This window comes from Clinocottus analis, unplaced genomic scaffold (assembly GCF_023055335.1).
Source record: "Clinocottus analis isolate CAN_PGR_092001 unplaced genomic scaffold, fCliAna1.0.p SCAF_22, whole genome shotgun sequence".
In the NCBI taxonomy this organism is placed as follows: Eukaryota; Metazoa; Chordata; class Actinopteri; order Perciformes; family Cottidae; genus Clinocottus; species Clinocottus analis.
In genome coordinates this window covers 3,381,248-3,406,131 of record NW_027175954.1, presented here as the reverse complement: position 1 = coordinate 3,406,131, position 24,884 = coordinate 3,381,248, and the positions used below count along the sequence as shown (strand labels likewise).

Here is a 24,884-nt window from a genome sequence, read left to right as displayed (position 1 = left end):
TATACATACTGATAAATACAATCCAGAGCTCAGAATCACCCTTGACCAAGGTCTTGAGTTTATGAAACGAACCAGAGGAACAGACGTTTCCTTTGAGGAGACACAGTCCATATGCAACGGCTGGCTTGGACACAGAGCGGAAGAAGGGAGTGTAGCCTATAGCCTGCTGCTGCGTACAAACTCACACATGTGTACAAATACACACATGCAGTACATTTAGGAAGTTTTGTTTTTCTAGCCATCAATCTGATGGGGAAGAGAAAAAAAAAGTTCCTCTTGTAGGAGCCGGGAATGCAAAGTAAACATGTGAAGCGTATGTGTGTACGTTGTCTGAACCAGATGTTTCCCTAAATTAAATTAGTGTACTCCTCTTCTGATAGGATGCAGCAGCGTCACGCCACCTCAACCACCGCCGCTCGCCCCCCCCCTGTCAAACCTGTCAACCTTTTCCAAAACAGACTTTTTCAGCTGCTGTGTGTGCATGAATTCAGCTATGCATATGTTACATGAATGTTCTCTGCGTTCCCCGGTGCTCTGTGGGTTTTGGCAGACAGGCTAAGTTGATTATTTTAGGGGCGTGGATGTCTAACCCATCTGTACATTTGCTTATATCATCAAGTTTTCTTTTTCATTCCAAGCAGTGGCTCAGCGTTTATTTGTAGCATAAACACACTTAAATAGATAATGTGGGGGATTTATTACAAAAAAACCCACATACATGCTATGAGTTTCCTCAGACGGTCATACAATAGTTGTATATATTCATTCACTTCATGTTTCATGTGTTTATGGAAGAAAAACACAGCAGACTGAGGCATCAGGCTGAAGTTTTTATTCACAGATCACCACAAACCTCAGCAATGTTGTACTTTTTGTATGTTATTCGCTCCTCTGCCACCACAGAGGCCTCTGGAAGTTGTATTTTTCAAATCAAACCCAAAGCAACTAGTTGTCACTAATGGTCTGGCGATAAATGCCAAAGACACAATATCTGGTTCGTCAGCTCTGTTAAAACCTTGTATGTGTATGTAGCTTTTGTTGCAGCTAACACGTTGCCCTTGCAACTTTGTCAGTTTCCTCCTTCAATGTTTTAGAAATAGTTTGACATTCTGGGAAATATTTTGTTTTTGTTTTCCTGTTGAAAGTCAGATAAAAAGATCGCTAGCACTCTGATGTCTGTATGCTAACAATAAAGCTACAGCAGAGCAACAGTCAGCATAGCTTAGCACAAAGCCTGGAAACAGGAAAAGAGTTAGCTTGGCTCTGACCAAAAGGGAACAAAACCCACAAACCACCAGCTCTTAAGTTCACTATTAAACAAGTATTCATCTTGTTTGTTTGATATGTAATAAAAAAAGTATAAAAACAACTCTCAGAAGTCCAGTTAAGAAATAGTCCAGCACATAACCGCCTGTATATTATAATTTTTGGCATGCTAGTGGCTCTATGGATGGCAATATGGATTGCTAGGACATTTTTCACAGACGTCTTTGGTCCCCAGAGGATGAATCTTAGCGACTTTGGTAGATCTTCAGATGTTTTGTTTATCATAATGTCAAGATTGCTATTGGATGGATTTACGGTGGATTTATGGTGTCCTGGTGATGAATTGTAATAACTTTGGTGGTCACCTAACTTTTCTTTTTGTGACATCATCAGTTCAATACTTTGGTTCAGGCCATATAATTTGTTTAGAGCAAATTAGAGAACGTTATCATGTGAACATGCAAAACTAAGATGGTGAACATCGTCATACTTACCAAACATCAGCATGTTAGCATTTAGCTCAAACAACAACTGCTAGCATGGCATTAGATTTGCTCAACTTTGTTTGTGTCTTCATGCTAAACTTAGCTAACAGGGTGCTATTTAACAAAAAGACACAGGAGGTGTATACTCAGCAAATAAGCGCATTTCCCAAAATGATGAACTATTCCCTATTTTCCTGGTCGATCCAACCTGTTGAGCCAAAATGATGCCAGCTACATTACAAGAATTGACAAAGAAAAGAAAAAACTATTGCTACAAAAACCTATGTATGTGTTATAAAACAAACATTAACAAAAATATATAAAACTTTCAAAAGTTTTGAAAGCGTAAAAAATGGACACTTGTGTCACCATGTTGACTGATAATTTAATTGCAAACAAATGTATTCTCTCCAGATAAAAGGAGCTATTTGGGAATATTGCTCTGATAGTTGATGATGGACAGTATGACACATTAGGAGGACTGCTGATGCTGACGCTTATGAGAAAGTACATGGTAAATTATAGTTGGCTGGCATTTGAGTTCCTTGCCAAATGGCTTGAAGGAGTAATGGGGAGTGGGACTCCCTCACACACAGTTCCTGATTGTTGTTGTTCTTCCCTTTGGTCTTTGAAAGTGTGACAAGACCTGACTGGTAAAGCTGGAAAGTCCAGTGATCCTAGAAAAGAGAGAAGCCATGTTACTTGTCAAACACTGGGTTTTCTTTGTTATTATCCCTGAAGAGAGGAGTGGCACTTACCATGAGGGAATTATCAGTTCCAGTTCTCTTGTCCGCTGTGGAAAAAGAGAAAATGAAAATCAACTTAGTTTCAGAAAAGTACAAATAAAATAACATTAGAAGGAGATCTTTTCTTTTAACCTGACTTAAAAACTGTCATTAAAAACTTTTCTGTGATAAGATTGTTGAAGGATTTATCAAAACAATTACAAATCGCAGATGTTAATAAATATGTCACAACTGCAATATTTTTTTTATTTATATTCCTTACTTATTGGTATTGGTAAGTGAATAATGCATTTTGGTCGTAGAAGATCCTGCAATAATAAACCGTGCCATACTCCTCCATAACATCCCATTGAAGTTCCCATAGTGCTCAAACAAAAAATAAAAAAATAAATGCAGAAATAGACTTTGATGTCAATTAACAGTGTTAAAAGAGAACTAAATGATTACAGCACACACAACAGCATGTCAAACACACAAAACAAAAGTGTTTCTCCTTCCTGCAGGACGTCCAAAGACAAACACAGAAATCAGTCGGCCATACACACAACTTAAAGACAGTGTCGGGTGTATGAGGCGTCTTCATCTTAACTCCATCAGGAGAAACCTTTTTTCTTTTTGAGTCCCGGTGTTTGTTTGGACATCGTCGCTCGAAAGAGACGACAGTGATGGATGAAGGATGAGGGATGAAGAAAACAAGAAAAAATAGAAATGAGGAGAAAATCCCCTGTGTGAAATGAGGCTGATGATGGCTGGTGATTCCAACGTGGTTTTAGTTGACTTGATGAGGGTTAGTGCAAAGTTATACCCGACAACCAGTCAGTACCTCATCGACGAGTTGCTTTGGGTCACCAGTCGGAGTAGCTCGGGGGAGCAGAGGCCCGAGGGAACCGGGTCAGAGTGTCACAATAGGGAGAGCTACACACACGCACACACACACACACACACACACGCACACACATACGCACACGCACACGCACACACACATATGTCCACACGCATGGGGAATTCTTTAAAAAGTCAAAATCTGTTGAGAAATGGAGCAAATGTTCGCAGACTCTCGGAAATATCCCTCCACCAATTAAGACCGCGGCATGCATGCAGGCAGAGACACTGCTCGTACCTGACCACAGCGAGGTCCCCGTGGGAATTGCACACTTGTTCACCGTGATTACCTGTATTACCCATACTGCAACACACGAGCGAGTGTGGACAGGTGAGAAAGAAAATGGGAAGACTCCGCTGAAAGCATCAAGATTGGAGTGATCCTCGATATTGAAGTCGAAAAAGAGGAGGAAGACGCAGGGGAAGATTGTGAGACAAAGATCCATGCACAGAGAGGAAGACCATGCTTGTAACTTCAAATTTGTGATGAAAAAAGGTGCAAGAAAGATGTGAAGGGATCCAATGTCCGAGTATCCCATACCAAACGGGCAATGGGCACGTGGGAAAGGACGAAAAGACGAGTGAATAGCAGACAAACATCAAAGTGCAACAAGCCATGGGTAAGAGATTCTGGAGAGAGAGTGTAAATAACACGAGGAGAAAATATGAGGAGAATCAAAGGCCGTGATAAGGAACAGTGACAGAGAAAAGAAAAGAAGAAAATTAATTAATTAAATTTTAATCTACGGAGAAGATTCAGAAAAAACTACGAGCAAAACTAACACGTATAAGCGTGTTTGGACTCACTCTTCAAAGACGTCCTCTGTGTCCATCCTTCTGTAATACTTGGCCAGTTTGGTGGAGAAGATGATACTAGGAATCAGAAGGATACAGCAGCCTCCCAGTCCAAACCAGAATGTGTTCTGAAAAACAGATTGACATGAAAAATTTCTCCAGTTACCTTTAAATTATTCCCATTAAATTAAATTATTCACATCGCACTTTTAATGTTATAGCTAAAGCACATCAAGTTTACATAGTAGCTGAGTAGTTTCACTTACTCAATGCATCCTCATTTTGATATCAATCACATGTTTGTGTTATGCTAAATCAGTAAAGTAACTAGTCCAGTGTCTATAATACTTAGATAATAGTAGTGCAGTAAGAAAGTATGATATTTTCCTCTGAAATGTAGTGAGGTGTAAGTATAAAGTCGTCATTGAACAGTAGTCAAATATAAGTGTTGCTACTTTCCAGCATTATTCATATTTCTTGTTTACTGTTGGTCACAAAAACAAAGAAATATAAAGATTTTCCATAAAACTCATTTGGCACTATTCACAATTTTGTAAAAACATTTTCAAGACATCAAAAATAATGCACAGATTAAATTGCAATCGTTAGTTGCAGCCTGACAGATTTCCCACAAAGACACATGCACATAGATGCACAAGAAATATACACATCACCAGGCACAAATAGGACAGAATATATAAATATAAACTTGTACACACATGCAGCACATACAGCACGGCCGCTACCGGAACTGCTGGGAGCGATGATGTATAAAGAAGTTGTATGTTTATATAAACCACAGTATGAGCTCTCATTTAACTCTCGCAAACACACACGATATATAGCTGTTATGTAAATATAAAACTTTACAACTCCTCTGGGCTGGAGGGAAAACAGTGAGGAATCTATGTGTACGTAACTCAACCCTCCTGCCTCAAAACAGACCCTATCTCATCTCAGTGTGTGTGAGCGAGTGTGTCGGAGACTTGAGAACATACTGTTCCCGTACGTGTGGCCCAAAGGCTCCACAGTCTTCCTCACTCCCGAAAACCGTCAAAGAGCCATTTATATTTTCAGATGAAATCCAAATACATGTGGGGGAACATGTACTGTACATACAGCTGTGAAATGAATCGGTGCAGCTCAGCAGCCAGTCAGTCACACACGCAAATACGCACAAACACACACACACACACACACACACACACACACACACACACACACACACACACACACACACACACACACACACACACACACACACACACACAGTGTTCCACTGGCTTACCACTGAGTCGACTATGAAGCTGCACGCTACTATCTCCATGCTGTCCACAATGTTACTGATGGGTTTGCACTGGGCCACCTCTGAAGTCAACTGTAGAGGAAAAATACAGCAGAAAAACCCAAAGTATAGATTACAGTGTACGTATGTATGACGTCAAATGGAAAACCATGACTTGATGAGTATAGTGTAGCAGTGGAAGATGATCTCCTCTCAATCTTCTAATTTTAGACGTTACATTTAAATCAAAGTGGCTGCTTGAACTGTTTAAATAATCTGGTTACAATCAGAGAGTTTCAAAAGCTGCCGTGATTCACTGAAAGCTGAACATTCAAGCGCTGTTTACGCTTGACATTAACACGCGTCTTGGTGGACAGCTCTAAATACGCGGGTTCACACCTGGCATTTGGATGCAGAGAAGCGATCCTCACTAAGGTTCGCTTCTCTGCTTTATACGCAAATAAACATGTGGATCATTAAAGATTGCAAAGACAAAATGCATTGTTGTTTCTCTCGTCGAGACATCGAAACATTACAGGCTGCGTCTGCTTCTTTTGGCTTCTAAGCAAAACAAATTGTCCAAGATGTTTGAAGCCCTTAGAAGTTGTGGACAAAGCCAGCGTATCCTGTCACGTCCTTGCCGAGGCGCATCAGGGCACATAAGCATTAGGCTGTGCGTTACAATGCCCATACTACCAAACTATTGTTTGTCCAAATGCATACGTGAACGCAGTATGTCAAAAATACCAGGATGTTCTACTACATATTGCAGTATTCAAGCTAGCGTTCGTTATTGTGACCCACAATCCGTCTGTGCAGCAGATAAATGAGCAAAGGGGTCGAAGTTCAACACTACTTCCACTTAAAGTAGTGTGTCCCAATTGAATACTACTGCATGCAACAGAACGTCCTTTGTAAGGGCAGCTGCAGTACGCACTTAAAGCTTACAAAAGGTTTGTGGTCAAATGGGTCCCGGACCACATCGCCGTGTGCCTTGAGTAATCAGACCAGGCGAGTTGGATTTAAGACTTTCCCTTATTTGACTTGTATCATTGGTGTTTTATCACTGTGTCCTATTTTAAAGGGCAATGTAAGAAAAGAAAAAAGGATTCATGAAACCCTACTTGTCCAAGCATTTTTAAGACTTTTAAAAGATTGATTTACATTTTTTTAATCAGCCTTTACAGCTTTTTAAGCAACTGTGGGAACTCTGTAAGATCACAATGGTGGTTGTTTACGCTTGTTTTTTAGCGATGTCCACTTGTGATCCGATCGCGCAAAGTGCATTTTAAAACCAAGAGTCAACCGGGTCCATGTTGACTCTAAAAGTGCAGCTTGATTGCTGACAGTTTTGCTTTTCTCCCTCTACAATAAAGGATAAATCCAACACTCAAGGAACACTTTGTGTTTTAATTTGTACTGTACAATTACACTCTTCCCTTTTGCTGACAAAGTCTCCACTGTGAATTATCAACCCGTACACTTTAGAGGATACATCAACACTACACATTGTATAAAACTGGTGCTATACTCACCGAGTTCTTAACCCATCGTGTATACTGTTTGAAGTATCCGACCAAGCTCTCTGTGTAGCCTTTCGTTTCCTAGACGGCGACAAAAAGGAAAACATGTCAGACAATGTGTGACGGCAGTCTGTTGAGGTTTAGTGTGGATTTTAGGGTAAGATAAAATACTGATAATTTCATACAAGAACACAGCAACTTAAAGTTGCTCTTATAGTGCTGTTTCTGCTCATGTCAAAACTAGGGTTGTAATACAAAAAGTTGCTGCTCTGTGGATGTTCAAATATCTGGAATAAACCAAAAATAAGGGAGTTGAGGAATTGATGAAAATAAGTTTTTGAATGAATATCATCACATATCTGATTGACCAATCTGGAGCAATAACTGTGGTAAGAAGATGTATCTACGTGTGCAATGTTACATATCGCTCATACAATACAGTTTGTTGTAATTATCTTTTTAATACCTGTTTCACCACATGGGAGGCGTTATGAGTGATGAGGTACTCTGCTGCATCGATGGCACTCAGGATATTTGTGACTTTGACCTAAAAGACACCGACAGAGAAGAAGATTCATTTGCACTTATGAAACAATTAGGCAAGTAAGTGTTAAAGATTAGTTTATGTTCAGTTGACAATATAGAAGTTAATGGGTAATCTGTAAAATAGGTAAACACTAGTGTTTTGTTTGCCTCCTCACCGGCAGGTCGTTGGACAATCTCTGCAGCTGCTTGATACTCTGGGTCAGTGTGCTCTGCGTGAGGAGACAAAAACACAAACTGTGACCAAACAAACCATAACTGCGTCTGTAAATGAACCAATAACAAGAAAACATCGTCACGTCACCGCTGTCACAACGTTAACGACACTGCTATGACAAACACGCAACAAGAACACTGTCATCGATTAGATATTATATTAACAGTGGCTTACCCGCGCTCGGACATATTTCTGTCATCATTTACCAAACACAAAAGAAGAAGAGAGAGAATAAGTAAAGTTGAGGAGAGTGGCTAAGAAAGAAAAATATTGTACTTCCATTTTGTTTGTTCTTAAACTTATGATCTGATTATTTACTTTCTTTAAATGGGATTTTTATGTTATCTATCTTAATACTTTTGTTTGAATATAGTTTGCCAGAAATTAGAAATAAAGTACATTGGCGTTGTCGCATATTATCTGCAAATTTCTATATCAGCTGTTCACAAATGTTGTTTTCTTCAAGATGCTTCACAAGATTGTTCCTACTATAAGGAAGTTGTGTCTCAGAAAGTAGTATACTTAGTAGTATCGTAGTATACATTTACTGCAGTAGAAGGAAGGTATTGTTTGGGCATTGGAGTGGATCTGTGTATATTCGCTTGAGCATATGTCTGAACTTTATTGAGGTGTTTAATGTGTTTGATGCGAGAGGTGATTACCATTGCTTGCTCCATGGGAACCACCTGGTCCCTGTGAATCTGTCTGATACTGCTGGCGTGTCCCTTCAGTGCGTTCTCCAGAGCACCGCGTGGCTAGAAAAAGAAAATACACATGCACGCACACACACATACACACACACACAAAGAGCAGATGATGCAGCAGTTTGTTGCAGGTAAATCTCGAGAACAATCAGGTTCATGACTGTCAATGCAATGATTTATATTCCTTCCTTCTTCAGAAATACACGCACACACTAATCCTTGTGTGGTATGTCAATGTCCCGTGTGCCTTTAAATGGCACAGTTCCTGTACTATGTACTATGCATGTGCCATAAATGTGTGTGTGTTCAGGGTGAATGGGAAGCTTGTTCAGACCAACTGTGCATGAAGCAGAATTATTTTCCAGAGAAGCTGTCCAACTGTGTGTTTGGGTTTGTTGGTTCAAGAATATTTCAAGATTAAATCAAGATTAAAAAACCAACATACATTAGTAACAGACATTAAAACCATTAAAATTCTCTGGATCTAAATACTTCACAAACACTTTAGCACCATACCTTGAACTTAAATGTAAACTAGATGTGACAGATCACTGCAGCTGACAAATGCAGTACTGTAGGTGTAACTTGCATTATAATCCTAAACAATGTCTGTGCACACTTCTTCCTCATTTTGGCATTTGAATCATGCTGTTCCTGTCATTTGTTGGTAAGATAATGATGAGACTCACCATTTGGTCGGCCTGAGCCTCCAGGTCAGTAGAGAAGGAGAGGAGATCCACGAGAGCTACTCCTTTGTTGGCCTAAAACAAAAAATAAAGGACCATACAGTTTTAAATTTCCTCCTTCAGATGCACAATCTAAAAATGAATTATTGACCCTAAATTAATACTTTTTTAAAACCATGTATATTAACAAAATTGTAGCTGAAAACATTTTGTGTTAGTATCCTTCTTTTCATTATACAAAAGATGTACTTGTACTACGACTACTTTAGTTTATTTAAATAACCGTGAAACAAAAAAAGCGACAGATTAGATGAGAGGAAATCAGATGAAAGGAGAATGCCACTAAAGTGGGCATTGCATTTTCTTTGCCTGACCTTCAATAAAACCAAGTCTGAACTCATAAATACATGCTTTATGTTGTGGAGACCTGATTTTTGTCCCTGTATGGTAGGAAAGGTACTGTAGACTAACAGACACACAGATTACCTCAGCCAGGTAGGCTTCATAGTCAATATTTCCAACTCCGGAGTTGGCGAAGTTGATGAGGTTGTCTCTGCCGGCCTGCTCAAGCAGCGAGATGTCCTTCAGGTCGACCTGCACACTCTCCAACACTTTGGCCAGATCCCTGTTGTACTGTTTTAACCAAACTGGTAAATTACCATTCACACAGACTTTTATCAGCATTTCCTCCACAGTGAACAGACTCTTACCACAGTTCTGTTGAGGAAGGAGTTGATGTTGAACATGGTCTCCAGTTGCAGAGAATGGTACAGACCGTTGTTCTCATAGCAGTCCCTACAAGGACAGGTCACACATTGAAACTCCTGCTGTTTGTGCATTTGTACAGCTCAGTATTTATATTTTTATTGTGGGAATTTGTTGGTGATAAAAAACTGATTATACAAAAATCTGAGTCAAAATTAGATTAGATTTAAATTTTGCTTAATAGCATAAGATGCAGCGAATTCATTTTATTTATCTTTTTTAATCTTTCTATTCCCTTTCAATCACAAGACACACTGTAAACTACAGTCAACAATGAGCTGTATTTACATTATGTATACTATTAGCTGTTGGCACGTTACCTGTACATGCTTCCCAAAGTCAAGTCAATATTCGGATTCTGAAACAGCATCCCAGGAAGGAAGTTCTTCTTGGCGGGATGAACCAGGAATGGTGTGTCTATTATCTACACACACAAACACACAGACATGTGTGCATATTTATCAGTACAGAGCCAGCAAGTTGTTACTAAACACAATCCCGCTCTGGTAAACTGTTCTCTAAGACACCACAGTGAAAAGGCAGAGGGGACGGTGAAAATAAGACGATTCAGCAAAGAAGAGAGTTTGTTTTTAACACCTTGAATAGCTGTCGGTTAGCGAGCGGTTCGCACATCATCTTCTCCACGTTGCCACCAACAATAAACAAGGCGGTCACAATGGCCATCAGCACCCAGACGAAGATAAAAGAGAAGCCCACCCCACTGAAAGAGACAAAGATGGAGCATGTGAAACATAATCACACAGAAATATCAGTGAGTATCTGTTCAGAATAACTACTTAGTGGCAGAATGCATCATTTATCAAAGACAAAGCTGCAAAAATGGTAAAATAGGGGCGAAAAGGGTGTTCAAAACCTTTGTCAGATTTAATCCATGCAGACCTTTCTATCAATATACTATATATATATATATATATATATATATATATATATATATATATATATATATATATATATATATATATATATATACTGCATCTTCAGGTGATATTCATTAATGTATGAAATAATATATATATATATATATATATATATTGGTCTAGCATCTGTAGAGAGAAAACAAATGTTCTACAGTGCAAACTATTACTTTAATGTTCAGCTAATTTGAAGTGAAAAAAAGTTGATGTTCTTGAAGATTTTCATTGAAATAAATGTTGGTTAAGTCACCATCGATCGCCACACGAGGTAACAGAATGGTTATTAAGCCAACGGCCCACTAAAGAAAGCCTTTGCATTTGCAGTATTGCTCTCTTCAGTTTGACCGCTGCACAGTTTTCTTAGTAACATACGCCATGAGCAGGTTTCCGCCAGTGTTTGATAGGCAGCCCCTTGTTGTTGGTGTAGCTTGCTTATCGTAGCCACAGGTGCCACACAGCAGTCCCAGGATGTTAAAGGCCAGGACCAGGACGACCATGCAGAGCACTGCCACACATCCAATCCACCTACAACACATACAGATACACGCAATTACCACAAAGACCAACCGTCAAGTTCAAGGAGGCCAATTTCTTCCCCAGATGGGAAGTATGTCCCCATAACGTTACAGGTTGCTATTCCTACAACTTGATTCATATGTGTGCACAGACACACATGCACAAACCTGTAGAAATCTATTTGGTCCACCTGTGGGTAAAAGGACTCTATGTTTTTCTGTCCTTGGTTGAGGAAAATGGTGAAATTGACCAGAGAAGATTCCACAGGGAACATCTTGGAGAAGCTGTTGATCTCCATGCCAATCTTATCCAGCATGCCTTTTACTCCTAGACAGTCATACAAACAAGAAGACAAAAAATATCAATTAGAAGGCCTGTCAGTACAAAGGTGATAACACTGAGAAAAGGGTCTCTCCGAAAGTGGAAAGGGACAAAGAAGAACTTACGAGGTAGCGCTGTGGTTTCATCATTCACAAGTTCGCAGGTGAAAAAATATGGAAAATGGAAAGAAAAATACTACAGTCAGAGTAACTCTCATTGCCTTAGTAAAGAAGGAAAAACACTATATTTGTTAGGCAAACTAAATATATAGTACAGTATGGAATACACACATACACACACACACACACACACACACACACACACACACACACATATATATATATATATATATATATATATATATATATACATACTCACACACACTCACACTCACACACACTTCTGTACCTGAGACAATGTTTTTAGTTTGTTCTTTAACCAGATTTGGTGTATCGTTAAAGGATGAGTAACCCTGGAGGTGGAAAGGCAGAGAGAAAGAATTATTAAGAAAAATATATCAATTTCTAGGGTGTATTTTCTAATAATATGATAGGTAAAAAAAGAAAGTGACAACAATGAACAGGAGGACGATGCTGAGCTGGAGACAGAGGCGAACCTTTTGCACAATGTTGCTGAGGTCCGTTTTCAGGACGGTGTTGACATTTTCCGAGGCACGAGCGACATCTGGCAGCTGACGGACACAAAGAGAAGATTAGTAAATATGGCAACAACGAAAGAAATCCATTTATTTACAGATTTTAATTTTAATTTCATATGTCAGATCATTTTCTGTTCCTCAGTACCGTGGAGAAGTCTGCATTGATTCCCAGCTGCTCCAGCGTGGAGCGAATGGCGTTACAGGTGTGAGACACAGCGCCATTAGTGCAGGCAGGGTCTGATAAGGTGTTGGACAGAGAGGAACGCTCCCCCGACAGACTGGCCTGAAGCCTCGTCGTCCCCTCCTGGAGAACCTCCAAGGAAGTGCTGACGTTCTCGAGGGCCTCCTTGGTCTCCCGCATGGCTAAAGGAGAGAGAGAAAAAGGTTCAATTTGAATAAAAGTTTGCCCTTTTTTTTGACAAAAACTCCACTTTTATTAAAATAATCCACAACAATGTGTTATTTGATGAGCCTCATACAATTTCTGCTGATATACATTCACAATCCATGCAACCACAACAAAACTATCAAAATTATAACGATAACCAAAACACCACAATACCACAAAAAACACAAGAGGAGACGTTTTACACAACAGTGGTTCAGATCAGCAGATCAGCGCCGGTTACCTTTGATGGCGTTCTCAACTTTTGCTTTCGATAAAAGGAAATGTATAGAAATCAAAGAGGAAAAATGAAAAATAAAACATGGTGAGGATGTGCTCTTAAAAGACGCAATGCGATTCTGTTGTAATAAAACCACATGAGAGGAAACTGCACATAAAAATTAATTGTGTGGCGACGATGTTGCAATGATCTCGCAATTTAATTTGCAGTTGCGGTGAATAAGGAACGTTTACAATTTCAGTTTATAGTAACATTCAACATGATAAAAGTGCATTATTTAGTTTGACCACATTTTATCAAAAACAAATCAAGAACAGAATTTAACATTAAAACAAAAATAGTTGTTGGTTGAAGAGATTTGTAGTTGATTTTCAAAGTCAATATCACCAATTAAATGTGTTGACAGAAGAAGGAGATGTGGTTTCAGATAGCAGCAGCAGCAGCAGCAGCAGCACTTCCTGTGTGATACTACAATGAAGGAAAAGCTCATACAGAGTGTGTGTGTTACCTCCTGCCATACGCAGCGCAGTGTCCAGTGAGGGAACCACCTCTTTCTCCAGCTGACTGTGGATCCTCCCACCCAACAAAGGTCCAATGTCTGTCAGGAAGCACAGGAAGATCAGACGGCTTCACAACAGCCCCACAGTTATACATTGCCACAGTAGGTAAACACGAGGACACACAGGCAAGCAACGCGAGGAACATTAAACAAATAAAGTATGTAAACTACTGAATTCAACCTACTGTCGAGGTCTGATAGGACTTTGTTCTTTGCTGTGGTGTACTGAGCTGTGAGGTAATCAATTTGCTGCAACAGAAGAACCACATTAAACATTTAGATACACAAAATAATGTGTGCATGTGTCTTTTCAATGGGAATGTGTGTGTGTGTGAGAGAGGAAGGGCATACCGCAGGTGTGTTGTTGGCAAACGTCTTCAGGTCTCTCATGTTGGTGTTGATAAGCCTCCGAGTGCTCTTAATCTGCATGGTGACATTGTGGTTTGCAGCGTAGGCGATGAGTACTCCCAGACTGAAACACAAACACATCCAGGATCAGGAGAGTAAAGACAGGGAGCCGTATTGACCAGCAGAGGGCAGCATGGCTACATTAAGGTGAACTTCAGCTGCATGGGCTTCAAAAGTCCCTTTTGGAGAATTCACAGCGATGTGACCGACCTGCAAAAACACATTTCTCTATTTTCATTACATCTCAATCTAAAATGTGGATTTGAAAAGAAGCAAGTCTGTCTCTCTCTTCATGTCTCCCTCTGCTTATCCTTTTAGAACCGACTGTCTCTCACATGAATGAAGTGTAATCAGGTAGAGGAGTCATTCTAAACAGCTCACACGTTTGATCACAGGTATTAATCCAACAACCCGTTTTTCCGACTGTCTTTGTCCTGGCTGATGTCAGTTGAGTAAGATGAAACGATTTAGGAAAGATCTACATCATTTACCGCTAAGAGTGTACATCATATTTTAGCTCATTTGGAAAATCTACATTTCCTGCAAGCTTAAAATGATTATGTGAGGCATCGTCCACTCGTTTCTCTACAATCCATCTCCTTTATGATTAGTAAAGATTTAACAAGGGAAATGGATTCAAATGGATGTCGACTTATCTTATGTTTATTAACGCAATTCTGTACATGCGTTGTAATATACTCTAGCAAACTTACTGGTATTTAGAAAGCATGATGGATAATGTTGCGATAAACAACAAAGACAGATGAAGTCTGCCGAGGTGCGGAGCTCATGACATGCAAACTTTTACTGAGTTTTTGTGAATTATTGCTGTGATGTTTTGGTTGAGCGTTATTCCTGACCTTGGAAATAATTATTTTTCTTTGAAAGGTATTTAATTAACCTGCCGAATAGCTGATCAATTTTACTCCGCTAAGCCTTGAACAGGGATTTGAGTGAACGTCAACCGAAGGAGAAACAGAAAGAATCTTCTGTGTGAGAGATTATACAAGAAACATGATAACAAACCCGGATCAGACAATATGGCCACAAACTGCTTAATGTACTCATATATGTGAGTGTGTGTGTGTGTGTGTGTGTGTGCGTGAGCATGCATGTTTATGACGTGAAAGCACTCATTCAGACAGAGAGGCCTCTCTCACAGTCAGCCAAGTCATATCAGTGACACCTAACTCTCCGGCTCAGTTTGGATTGAATTTCTGCAGACGTGCATCTGTCTCCTACAGGGCAGGTTAATGACATTCAGTCCCAGTCAGAATGTGAGCGGTTTATGTTAAAGGAAAACGTCACAGATTTTACACATCAAAGTTCTGTTTACAAGTCTTATGGAATACTACTGCATATGTGGAATAACAAGTTGTTTAAAGATCGAAAAGGAGGTCTGCAAAATCTGATTAACTGCCTCGAGTGATGTCACTTGGGTCTGGGTTGTCATCTCTTCTCAAAGCTACATTACAGAAAGTAGAGCACCCGTTTGAGAACCCACACATAAATACACAGAGGCATGCAAAAACTGTGCAACCAAAAGTCGTATATACTTCTTGAGTTTTTGCATTATTTGTGTTGTGCTATAAAATAATTTCACAAGGAACTTATTACTACTTTTGATCTGGTATCATTGAGTGATAAACAAGATAATATGATAAAGGCTGAAAAGGACTCACACAATGAAGATGGAGGTGGCGATGAGCGAGGCTGTGAAGAAACCTCTCTGGCAGTCGATGTTCTTTCTCTGTCTCTGGTGCATCTCCCCTCCGCAGTTCTCACAGCATCGACACACACAGAAACACAGGCCTATGATGGGGGTGAGGACCATAAAGGTGATGCCGATGGTTCCACATATGAGGAATCCGGCCTCGTAGTGGATCCACTGCAGGAGGAGAAGATGTATAGTCACACTTCCCACTCGTTTAATCATTTGTATGAGATCGTACAATGGGAACTTAATGTTACGAGGAGTTTACCTGCAGTAACAGGACCACATTTTCTGGCTGTGGCCCCAGAGCACGTGCAGACATGCAAACAAACAAACACACACACACACACATGAAGCAAGAGGGAAAGAAAGAATGACAAACAAAGTCAGTGTGACAGTCAAGAGTTTAAGAGGCGGCAAAAATCTAATTTCTAAAGAGGGAATTAAAGTTAACATCATCAGTGAACAGGAGAAAAAAGATGAAAATCTCTGCCAAACAACTCAAAACAAATCAGGGGAATCCCAAAAGGCTTTTTAACGTCATCTAATTGTGATGCTTACAGTTAAGTGTCCAACATATTTGAGAGACTTAATGTATTATTTACTTTTCTTTAATATATCTCTAAGGCCATAACATGTAATTTAAATGTACATGTGCGAGGTGCCTTTTTTTTTTTAAATTTACAAGTAGAAAATATTTCACAACCCAATAAACCAACAATTACATGTATCAATCAAAAATCCAAACACTGCTGAATATCATCAAGTTAATCTCAATTATCATCTAAATCAAACGTACCTTTCTCCATTCTTCTATTTTGATTCCTCCCATGTTTTGTTGAATGACTCTAACAATCAGATCTGAAAAACAAATAGAACAATAGGTTGACGCTTAAGTCTTTCAATTTGCAAAATTGTAATTATAATCACTTACACAACAATGTTTTACGGGCAGAATACGACTCAACTGCCAATATCACACACAATCAAATACACTTCTTGTATAACGTTTGTATAACTACACTGGAGCGAAAAATCCATTTAGCTGTTTATGAGCTGACAACAGAGATTATGAGGATTCATGTTTTAATTTCCGAGGAAAGTATTGCGAATGTATTTTCCTCGTATATCTAACAGCTGTGTGTTTTTGTGGAAGCTGTTTGAACTGTGTAGTTTGCCAATGAGGACTGCAGTTCTGTCCAGCTGTCTGTGTGTTTATATGGGTCAGGCTACACTAAGCCTACCTGGATGGTGCACGCTGTTATTTAGCAAAGGAACACTGATTCCTTCTCTCTCACACATGCCCACGCACACGCTACGACAAAAACCCCTGTATGCATGCACACAAACCTATTCACACTACATGTATATTTGACAATTTGTGCAGCAAAATAAAAAAATATAATAAATAAAAAAATAATATATATAAATTTTTTTTTTTATCACATACCAGTGAATGTGTGTAGATCAACACAACTACATTTACTCAAGTGTACTGTACAGTACAATTTTAGGAGATGCAATTTATGCTACTTCATACTGCTACTTCATTACATTTTAGTGGAAAATACTGCACTTTTTACTCCATTACATTTTTTTTTACGGCAAATAAATTCAACAACAATCAACTAACAAATGATGATGTACTATTGCAGATTACGTGAGGTACCTTGCAGCATATGAAGTACTTAAAATAGGCCCTTTTCACAGCAGCCATTTTGACATGTAATTGCAGGGTAAACACAGGTGAGGTTGAACAAGTTAATTAGGGGCCTGTTCCATTTCGGTGGCCATGGGCCATGGTACTGTGCATGCTGGCTCACTGTAACGGCTGTAACCCTGAATAGAATGGGACCTTTATCAGTTTAATTAATTACACCTGTGTGTGTTTACCCTGCAATTACATGTGAAAATGGCTTCAGTGAAATGGGCCTATTAGTTAGTAATATCAATGCAGCAATAACAATATTCCAATACATTTAAACAATATTTAATATTCTGAAATGAGCTAGATGATAAGCACTTTTACTCATGACAAATTTAAAATCCAAAGCTTTGACTTTAAGTCCTTAAGTGAACTCTAAACACTTCTTCCGACTACAGTATATGAACAATGCACACTACTGGCTTTAAAGGTGCTCAGATTGTAAAGCCAATGTCTTCCAGTGTGTCTTATCAGTTTGTCAGATCTCCCTGCCACTTATTGAGCCGATATCGACAAGTGAGAGAAAAAAAAGTCTCACACTACTTTTGTCTTTAGAGGATGTAATAGTGTGATACAGCCAGTCCTCTCAGGTTGGTACAGTAGGTGCCACTGCAAATGACATCAAGCAGATGGAGGCCAGCTTAGCATGTTAATGCTGACACAGCTGCCACACACACACACACGCGCGCACACGCACAGATACGTATCTATTCTGCCTTCTGCTTGTACACCTGCTGACCGTCAGGTGAGGTGAGGAAGCACATGTAACCAAATTGTGTTAGTTGTTCTTCCATTTAAATGTTCCAGTGAATGAGATGAATTAAACATGCTGTTCTGTTTATCCTCTCACTCATGTCATCCTCTCTCTCCTCGCAATTTAACTTAGGGTAACTAATGATTATTTTTATCACAGATTAATCTGACAATCGATTTGAATATTTTTGTCATTATAATGTCAGAAAATAGTGAAAGTGAAACATTTATATTATAATTTGTCAGAGTCCTTGGTGATGCCATTAAATTAATTGGGGACTAAACCTTTTTTTTAAAAAAGAATTTCTGAGATGGTTCAGCACTTGAAACAAATACTGAAACAAACCAATCAAAATAGTTGCTTTTCAATTAATCAATTAATGAACTTATCCTTTCAACCCTCTCTGCATACTGACAAACAATCTCTTTGGAGTGTTTCATGTTATTTTATTTTTTCTTTTGTTGAATGGTTGGAAGCAAAGCAACTGCCTCTAAACCACGTGAGGTTTTAAGTCTGTGCTTTGAAAGTAAAATTGTCTCCAAATAAGCCTGATGAGTAAAAGGAGCTGAGATTTTGGATATCTTCTGTGACCATATGGATAATCCTCTCAACACTATCTTCCTCTATGGCTGTCTTGTTTTTCTGAGAACTGTTTATAAAACTCAGACTGTTGGGCGAGAAGACGTCTCACTACTTTAACTCTGCAGATGAAGCATATGAGCACATCTGAGTCATGTTGATGCCACCTGTGCTCAGGTACTTAGTTAGCATTAGCCCTCAGGGGCAGTTAAGCTTAGACAGCTTAGTTCAGTGACCCAATATAAGAAGTAGCTGCTGCAAATGAAAGGAAGAGAGGGTTAAATAACAGTCAGAGTGAGACCTGAAGGAACGAACCCACTACTGATCACCCTCTTCAAGACCAGGAACTGATTTCGTACCAACACATGCATATGTTGGTTTTTCATTTACATGTTTTCGGCATCTGTTGTGAAGCTTCAACTTTGATAAACCAACGTTTTAGTATCGTCGTTGTTATCTAAGATTTTGTCTCTTCATTTTTTTTTTCATAATTTAAAAAACGTATTGTTGTTTTACCCAAGTTAAACGAGGTGAAGCAAACCGCTTCACACACAGGTTCATGCAGGCCACTGTAAGGCTAAATATGTCAACAGTGAAGCATCAAACGCTGCTGCTGGTTAGTTACCTTCTTACTGCAATGTGTAAGCTCCCACAATCCCCTTCCCTGACCTGCTAAGAGATTACTGGAAGGTGTGGATGAAGCCTTATACAACCTGACAACATCCAATATATCTATCGATACTATTTGCATGTACGCATTCGCTTCCCAATAAAGTTAAATGTGGATTTTTTTAAAAGTGTATTTGCTCCTGCAGCACAGACAACTTACTTGCTCACAATCTTACTTTTGATTAGATACTTTTGTATAGCCACATTGTCACACTTCTTCCAGATTTTCCTTTCATCCAGACAAAAGAGAAATCATGGGTTCAGTGGGAGTGATGTCGAGGGTTCACATTCACATGTTAGTCAGTCTCTGCCCATGTGATGGAGCTGTCTGTACTGACTTTTAACACTTTGAATCTCCATTCGGGGAAAAGTAAGATTGATCGCAGTTCCACTACTGGAGTAGTGTAATTTTTCACTCAATGATTGGAAAATGGAAAATGCTATTTATTATTATTATTGTTATTTTGCTACTATGCCTGCAAACTCCAGCATTATCTAGCAGTGTCTACTTGCAACCCCTCGTACTAGGTTGCACATGTTCATGAGCTGTTTCACCAGATAGTGATTTTCACATCTGAGATTGTTAAAACAAAAAATTGAAATGCCTGCTGAAACTCATACAATTGGTTCAAACTATTATATTTAAAGATTTTGTTAGGGGATTCATAGAGGGAGAACTATCCAAAAACCTAAAAACAATTTTTTTGTGAATTATTGTGAACCCTTGGGACGGGTCTGGATCCCCAGGTGAGGAACCACTAATTAGAAGATACACAGACACTGCATTGATGAAATGTTTTTCAAACAAGTTTAACATCGTGGTGACAAACTGGGCGTGTAGATCTAAAATGTATAAGAGCGAAGACCACAACTTTGCAAAAAAAAATGTTTCAGAGGACGTTATAAAACATATGATGCCTAGGTCATGTCAGGTTTGTCGAAGCCGTTATCTAGTCCTGTTTGTTGCTTTAAATACTACTAACAGCATTACACAAGGCTATAAGTACAGTATGTGTTAATGGAACCAGGAGCTATAGAAAGTTACACAGCCATGTGTGAGCTGTAGCAAAACAACTATAAGAGGATTATGTGATCTTTTTTATCTGTTTGCACTATAGACACTTCATTAGGGGCTTCCCACAAGACATCATTTCTCAAGTTAAGCTAAAGAAAGACGAGAGACTAAAGCGATTACTTTCATTATCGACTGAGTTGTACATCATTTCCTTTATTAATTAAATAGTGGGAAACCAAATATATCAGTTTACCATCAAGTCTAACAATATCTGAAAATATTTGCGAGACAGAAAGCAGCGATTTAAAAAAGATGATTTCTGTGAATGTTCTGTCCAGTCTCCCATCAATAACAACATGTTGAAAGCATGAAATAGCTATATGAAGTGTATAAAAGATGAACGGTAGCTGCAATGCAAGATGCAGATGATCAACACATGATACACTCGACTTTTTAGAGGCAGCCATTCCTCCCTTTTCTCACAGATATTCGTAAGAGACGACTCATTCAGGTTAGTGATCTGGTTTAAGACATTTGCTTCCTGATCAGTCCTCGTAATTAAGGCAAACAGACAAATACCATGACTATGACCCAGTTTCAGTATGTGTGTGTGCGCATGCCCATACGTGTTTGCACATTTGTGTGTGTATGTGTGTGACAATGCCATCTGTAGCCATGTTGGCAATGCAGTGTTAGCATTAGCCCTGTGGATGCTAATCCTCTAATCTACCCTGTGTGTATCGGAGGGATAAGAAGACACGACCTCCTCACACAGCGAAAGAGTCCAAAATTCTTCTTCGTCACAAAAACAATCATCACACAGATTTATGAAGAGGGATGAGCGAGTCAGGAGAGGGAAGAGCCGGCCAAGAACTATCGGTGAACCCTTGAGCGGTAATTTAAACTCAGATACGAGCCGCTCTACTGGTAACCTGAAATATTAATTATATTAATAATACAAGTGGGATCTGTGGAGATTTTGCTCAACCATAGACAATCCAAATGATCTAACGAGACCAATCAGTCGACTACATTTCCTCAGTCTGCCAGACATTGATTTGCGTTTCTCTACGTTAACCTCAAGTCAAACTCAGTCCTGACCCCAAACGTCACCTCTGCTATTTATAGACTCAAGCCCTTCCCTCAATCATGGACCGAATTCAATGCAAGTATCAACATGAGATACTGTCCCACCAAGGATTATTGCATTTTCTAAACGGTACATCATATACCGAGATGTATAAAACACATGCCTCTATTTGCCAAAAAAAAAATTGGGATCAGATGTATTTTCAGAGTTCAGGGGACAGATAAAATGTGTAGGGAAACAACCCTCGTAAATTAAACCATCGTAAAAGTAATAATATATTGAATCCATACTACTGTCAATAACTCACATACAGCCAGTAAATAACATGTAAGATGTCAACAGAGCCTAATAAGACGAGTATACAACCTGAATATCACTACATCAAGTCACACCACAGTTAACTATTAGACAACTTGGTGTCTAGTTTGAACATACATAAGTAAAAAGACATGATTTTAATACGATAATTTATCATCTTTCAATTTAATCGTACAGTCATTAAATAATATAGTAAGATATTGATACACAATTATTTAGAGCTTACTAACTAAAATTGTATGCATGTATAAACATAGTCGGTGCAGAGCTGGAAATATTTAATATTTTGTTCTTTTCAATTTCACTTATTTATTTTGCACTGAAGATATAAATGAAATGAGAAATTACTTTTGTTTTCCACAGCGTATTTAAATATACGCTTCAACCTGGTTATTTCATACAGACTATTTATGTAATGAATTAAATAAAATATGATGGACCTGTGTTGCTCTCTCTCTCTATGACAGTGATGAATGTCCCATTAGGTCAAAATCTTTATTTAGTTTTTGAATGCAGTGCCAAAGGCTGTACGCTGTATGATGACATGATAAATCAGGCTTTGTTCAAAACAGTTTTATCCGTCTTAGCAAACATGTTAGGCAGATCAAGTAACATGCACAAATAATATTCATAACAATCCCTTAAGTTTTGAAATTCAGAGACAACTGATTATTTTAAAGAACGTCCTTGTGCTGCATTTTTTAACCGATGTCTTCGCTTCGCTCTGTTGCTGCCAAGTTAATACACCTTGAGTAAAGTAGTTGTAAACAGTGACATAATGAACCTCGAGGTATTTGTGTAATGTTTTGATGTGTGTGACCAACATGCGCAATTTTGCATAAACATGATATGTGATGTGTGACATGACATGACATCCATGGTGGTCTCAACCTGTGCGTGTGTGTATGAGAGTAATTCATAGTGGAAAGTCCCTTTGCAGTAGCAGCATATGGTCCAGTGGATTAAGGTATTACGCAGTGATGCAGGTGACTGAGAAATCCTCCTCTAATCACTGATCTGCTAATTGATTACCCAACCAGCAGCACTAACTCTGCACACCAGAATGGCAGCAACTTAAAACCTTCAATCCTAGCACTATGTCCTCCTCCAACGTGACCACTCATAGTTGCACATATAGAACACAAACAAACCGCTTTGAGTTCATTATAGCTCTATTTATCCATTGTTGGATTTTTTTTTTTACACCAAGTGGCAAAGAGAGCTGTAATATTCACTATGTATGTCTTCATCAAGTGATAGAACACCTCAATAATGTTAAATTGTGGGCCCCATAGAGGATCATTCACAAGCTGTGATAGCTATTGATCCCATTAATCTGATCGTTTATGATTCCCAACAAGGATATCATCATGCATGTGCACGTGCTCTTTTGAGCCAGTATGATCTTCATAGGGAGCATTTTTTGGGAAGTCATGCGCTGATATTTACACTCGGGGAGAGAATAGAGATACAGCAGCAGTGTGCAAATAATCCTGCGACAGCCGTCTCTTTGAGGTTATTTAGGTTTTTTCGGACTTTGTTGTTTAGTTTATGACGTAAAATAGGTCAGTCGGATGGTCCGCGATAGACAGACTTGCTGAATTTCGGCCCCTCAACAAATGTTAGAGCTCGGCAGGTTTTTTACAGCACCCGGTTTGGCATAAAAACTGGCGTATTTGATCAAATATATTATAATCCCATTCTTTTTAGTGTCACAGCCATTGTAGTGAACCAGCATGCACAATACCAGGGCCCTGGCCTACCTAAATGGAACAGGGCCTAATTAATGTTATTAATAACACCATGACATGTCAAAAACGCTGCTGCAGAACAAGGCCTCTTGAATCAGTTCATGAGACAAGATGTGTAAATAGCCAGTATTTTACCAATAAAAAAGAGGAAAAAGATATTAAAGTAATATACTATTCTGTTTTTCTTATCACTTTAACAATCTTGTTACGCCCACACAACACCCACTTTTATCTTGGGACGGCTTGGGTGGTTCTCAACCTCCAGGTTGGGAACCAACTGACTGTAGCTTTATAGGTACAAGACTGACTTACATTACAGTCTCTGCTGTCACACTCCCCAAAACCCGTAATGACTTTGACACAGTTAATGACACCCGACAGAAGTACAGTATATCAAAACTAAAACTAAAATATATTCATGCTTTGAACCATCATTTGTACTTGTGGCCACTTTTAATACTTGTTTTCATTCATTAGTAGCTGTGTATCTTTTAACTAAACGTATCATAGTGTTTACTTTATAGTGAGTAAATATGTTTTTCATCTGTGGCACAAAATTAGTTTAAAAAAAAAGAAGCCCTGGTAAAACCTGACAGTTGTGAGAGCAATAAGACACAGACAGATGAAGGAAGGATGCCGTGGGTGAGGGGGAGTGACGGATAATCTCACCTTTGGGAAAGGAGTTCGGCTGAATAACGTAGAGAAACGCGTGGACCATGTGGAAGAGGATCCCCACGGCTCCTGGTTCGTAGTAAGCGTGGGTGTCATACACCGCGGCCGGCACGAACCCAAAATCCAACGGCTCTACCGGCGGAGGGGACCGTTGTCTGCGGGAGTCCGCCCGGCCCTGCGCCGCCGTCCCGTCCCTCTCATCCGCCTGCCGCTCGCCGGTCGTGGACCCCCAGCAGAGCAGCAGGACGAGCCACCTCGTCCACAACATGGCTCAGAAAAGTCCAGCTTTGTACAAAGATAAAAGTTAACGGGTCACACTATACAGTCCAGCGGGTAACGGAGAGAAATAGAACGAGAGAAGGGGGGGGTCACGCGCGCTGGTGACGCGAGAGGACACCTGTCCCTCTCGGTGTTTTTTTTTGTTTTTTTTTTAATCCCCGCAGCTCACAGACGACCGTCCGAAGGGAAAACTTTAAAACTCAACATCCAACGGTCGACGTCAAAAGTAGCCGTTAGCTCCTGGTTTCTCGGTCCGGACTCATGGCAGACATTTCCCTCCCCTCCCGGAGACCTACGACGGTTTAAAGCGGACTCAGCGGGCGAGGATGTGCTCGTTGTCTCGGTGTCCTCACTCTCACCGGCCGGGGCTGTGAGTAGCCTAATCCCGCGTGCACGTAAAACCCAAGAACGCTCGTGC

The 24,884-nt window shown here is 39.5% G+C and overlaps 1 protein-coding gene across 5 annotated transcripts; it reads right to left on the bottom strand.

Annotated features, from left to right (window-relative positions):
* Nucleotides 1-817: 817 nt before the first annotated feature.
* prom1b (prominin 1 b) lies at nt 818-24,845 on the bottom strand. Of its 5 annotated transcripts, XM_068588792.1 has the most exons (28): nt 24,185-24,845; nt 16,434-16,495; nt 15,903-15,929; nt 15,603-15,808; nt 13,864-13,984; nt 13,698-13,761; nt 13,462-13,551; nt 12,957-12,980; nt 12,473-12,690; nt 12,286-12,360; nt 12,078-12,141; nt 11,795-11,803; nt 11,516-11,675; nt 11,205-11,357; nt 10,495-10,618; nt 10,218-10,321; nt 9,843-9,927; nt 9,619-9,765; nt 9,136-9,207; nt 8,405-8,497; nt 7,917-7,934; nt 7,684-7,737; nt 7,449-7,529; nt 6,995-7,063; nt 5,463-5,552; nt 4,187-4,302; nt 2,510-2,544; nt 818-2,428 (listed from the first exon to the last, which is right to left on the bottom strand). In XM_068588792.1, exons 1-27 carry the CDS (start codon nt 24,453-24,455, stop codon nt 2,523-2,525), a joined length of 2,619 nt encoding a protein of 872 aa, XP_068444893.1. In that variant the 5' UTR covers nt 24,456-24,845; the 3' UTR covers nt 818-2,428; nt 2,510-2,522. The 5 variants fall into 5 exon arrangements, with proteins under 5 accessions (XP_068444893.1, XP_068444894.1, XP_068444895.1 ...); XM_068588793.1 differs by lacking the exon at nt 12,957-12,980 and having other exon boundaries at nt 24,185-24,844; XM_068588794.1 differs by lacking the exons at nt 11,795-11,803; nt 12,957-12,980 and having other exon boundaries at nt 24,185-24,844.
* Between the last annotated feature and the right edge of the window lie 39 nt (nt 24,846-24,884).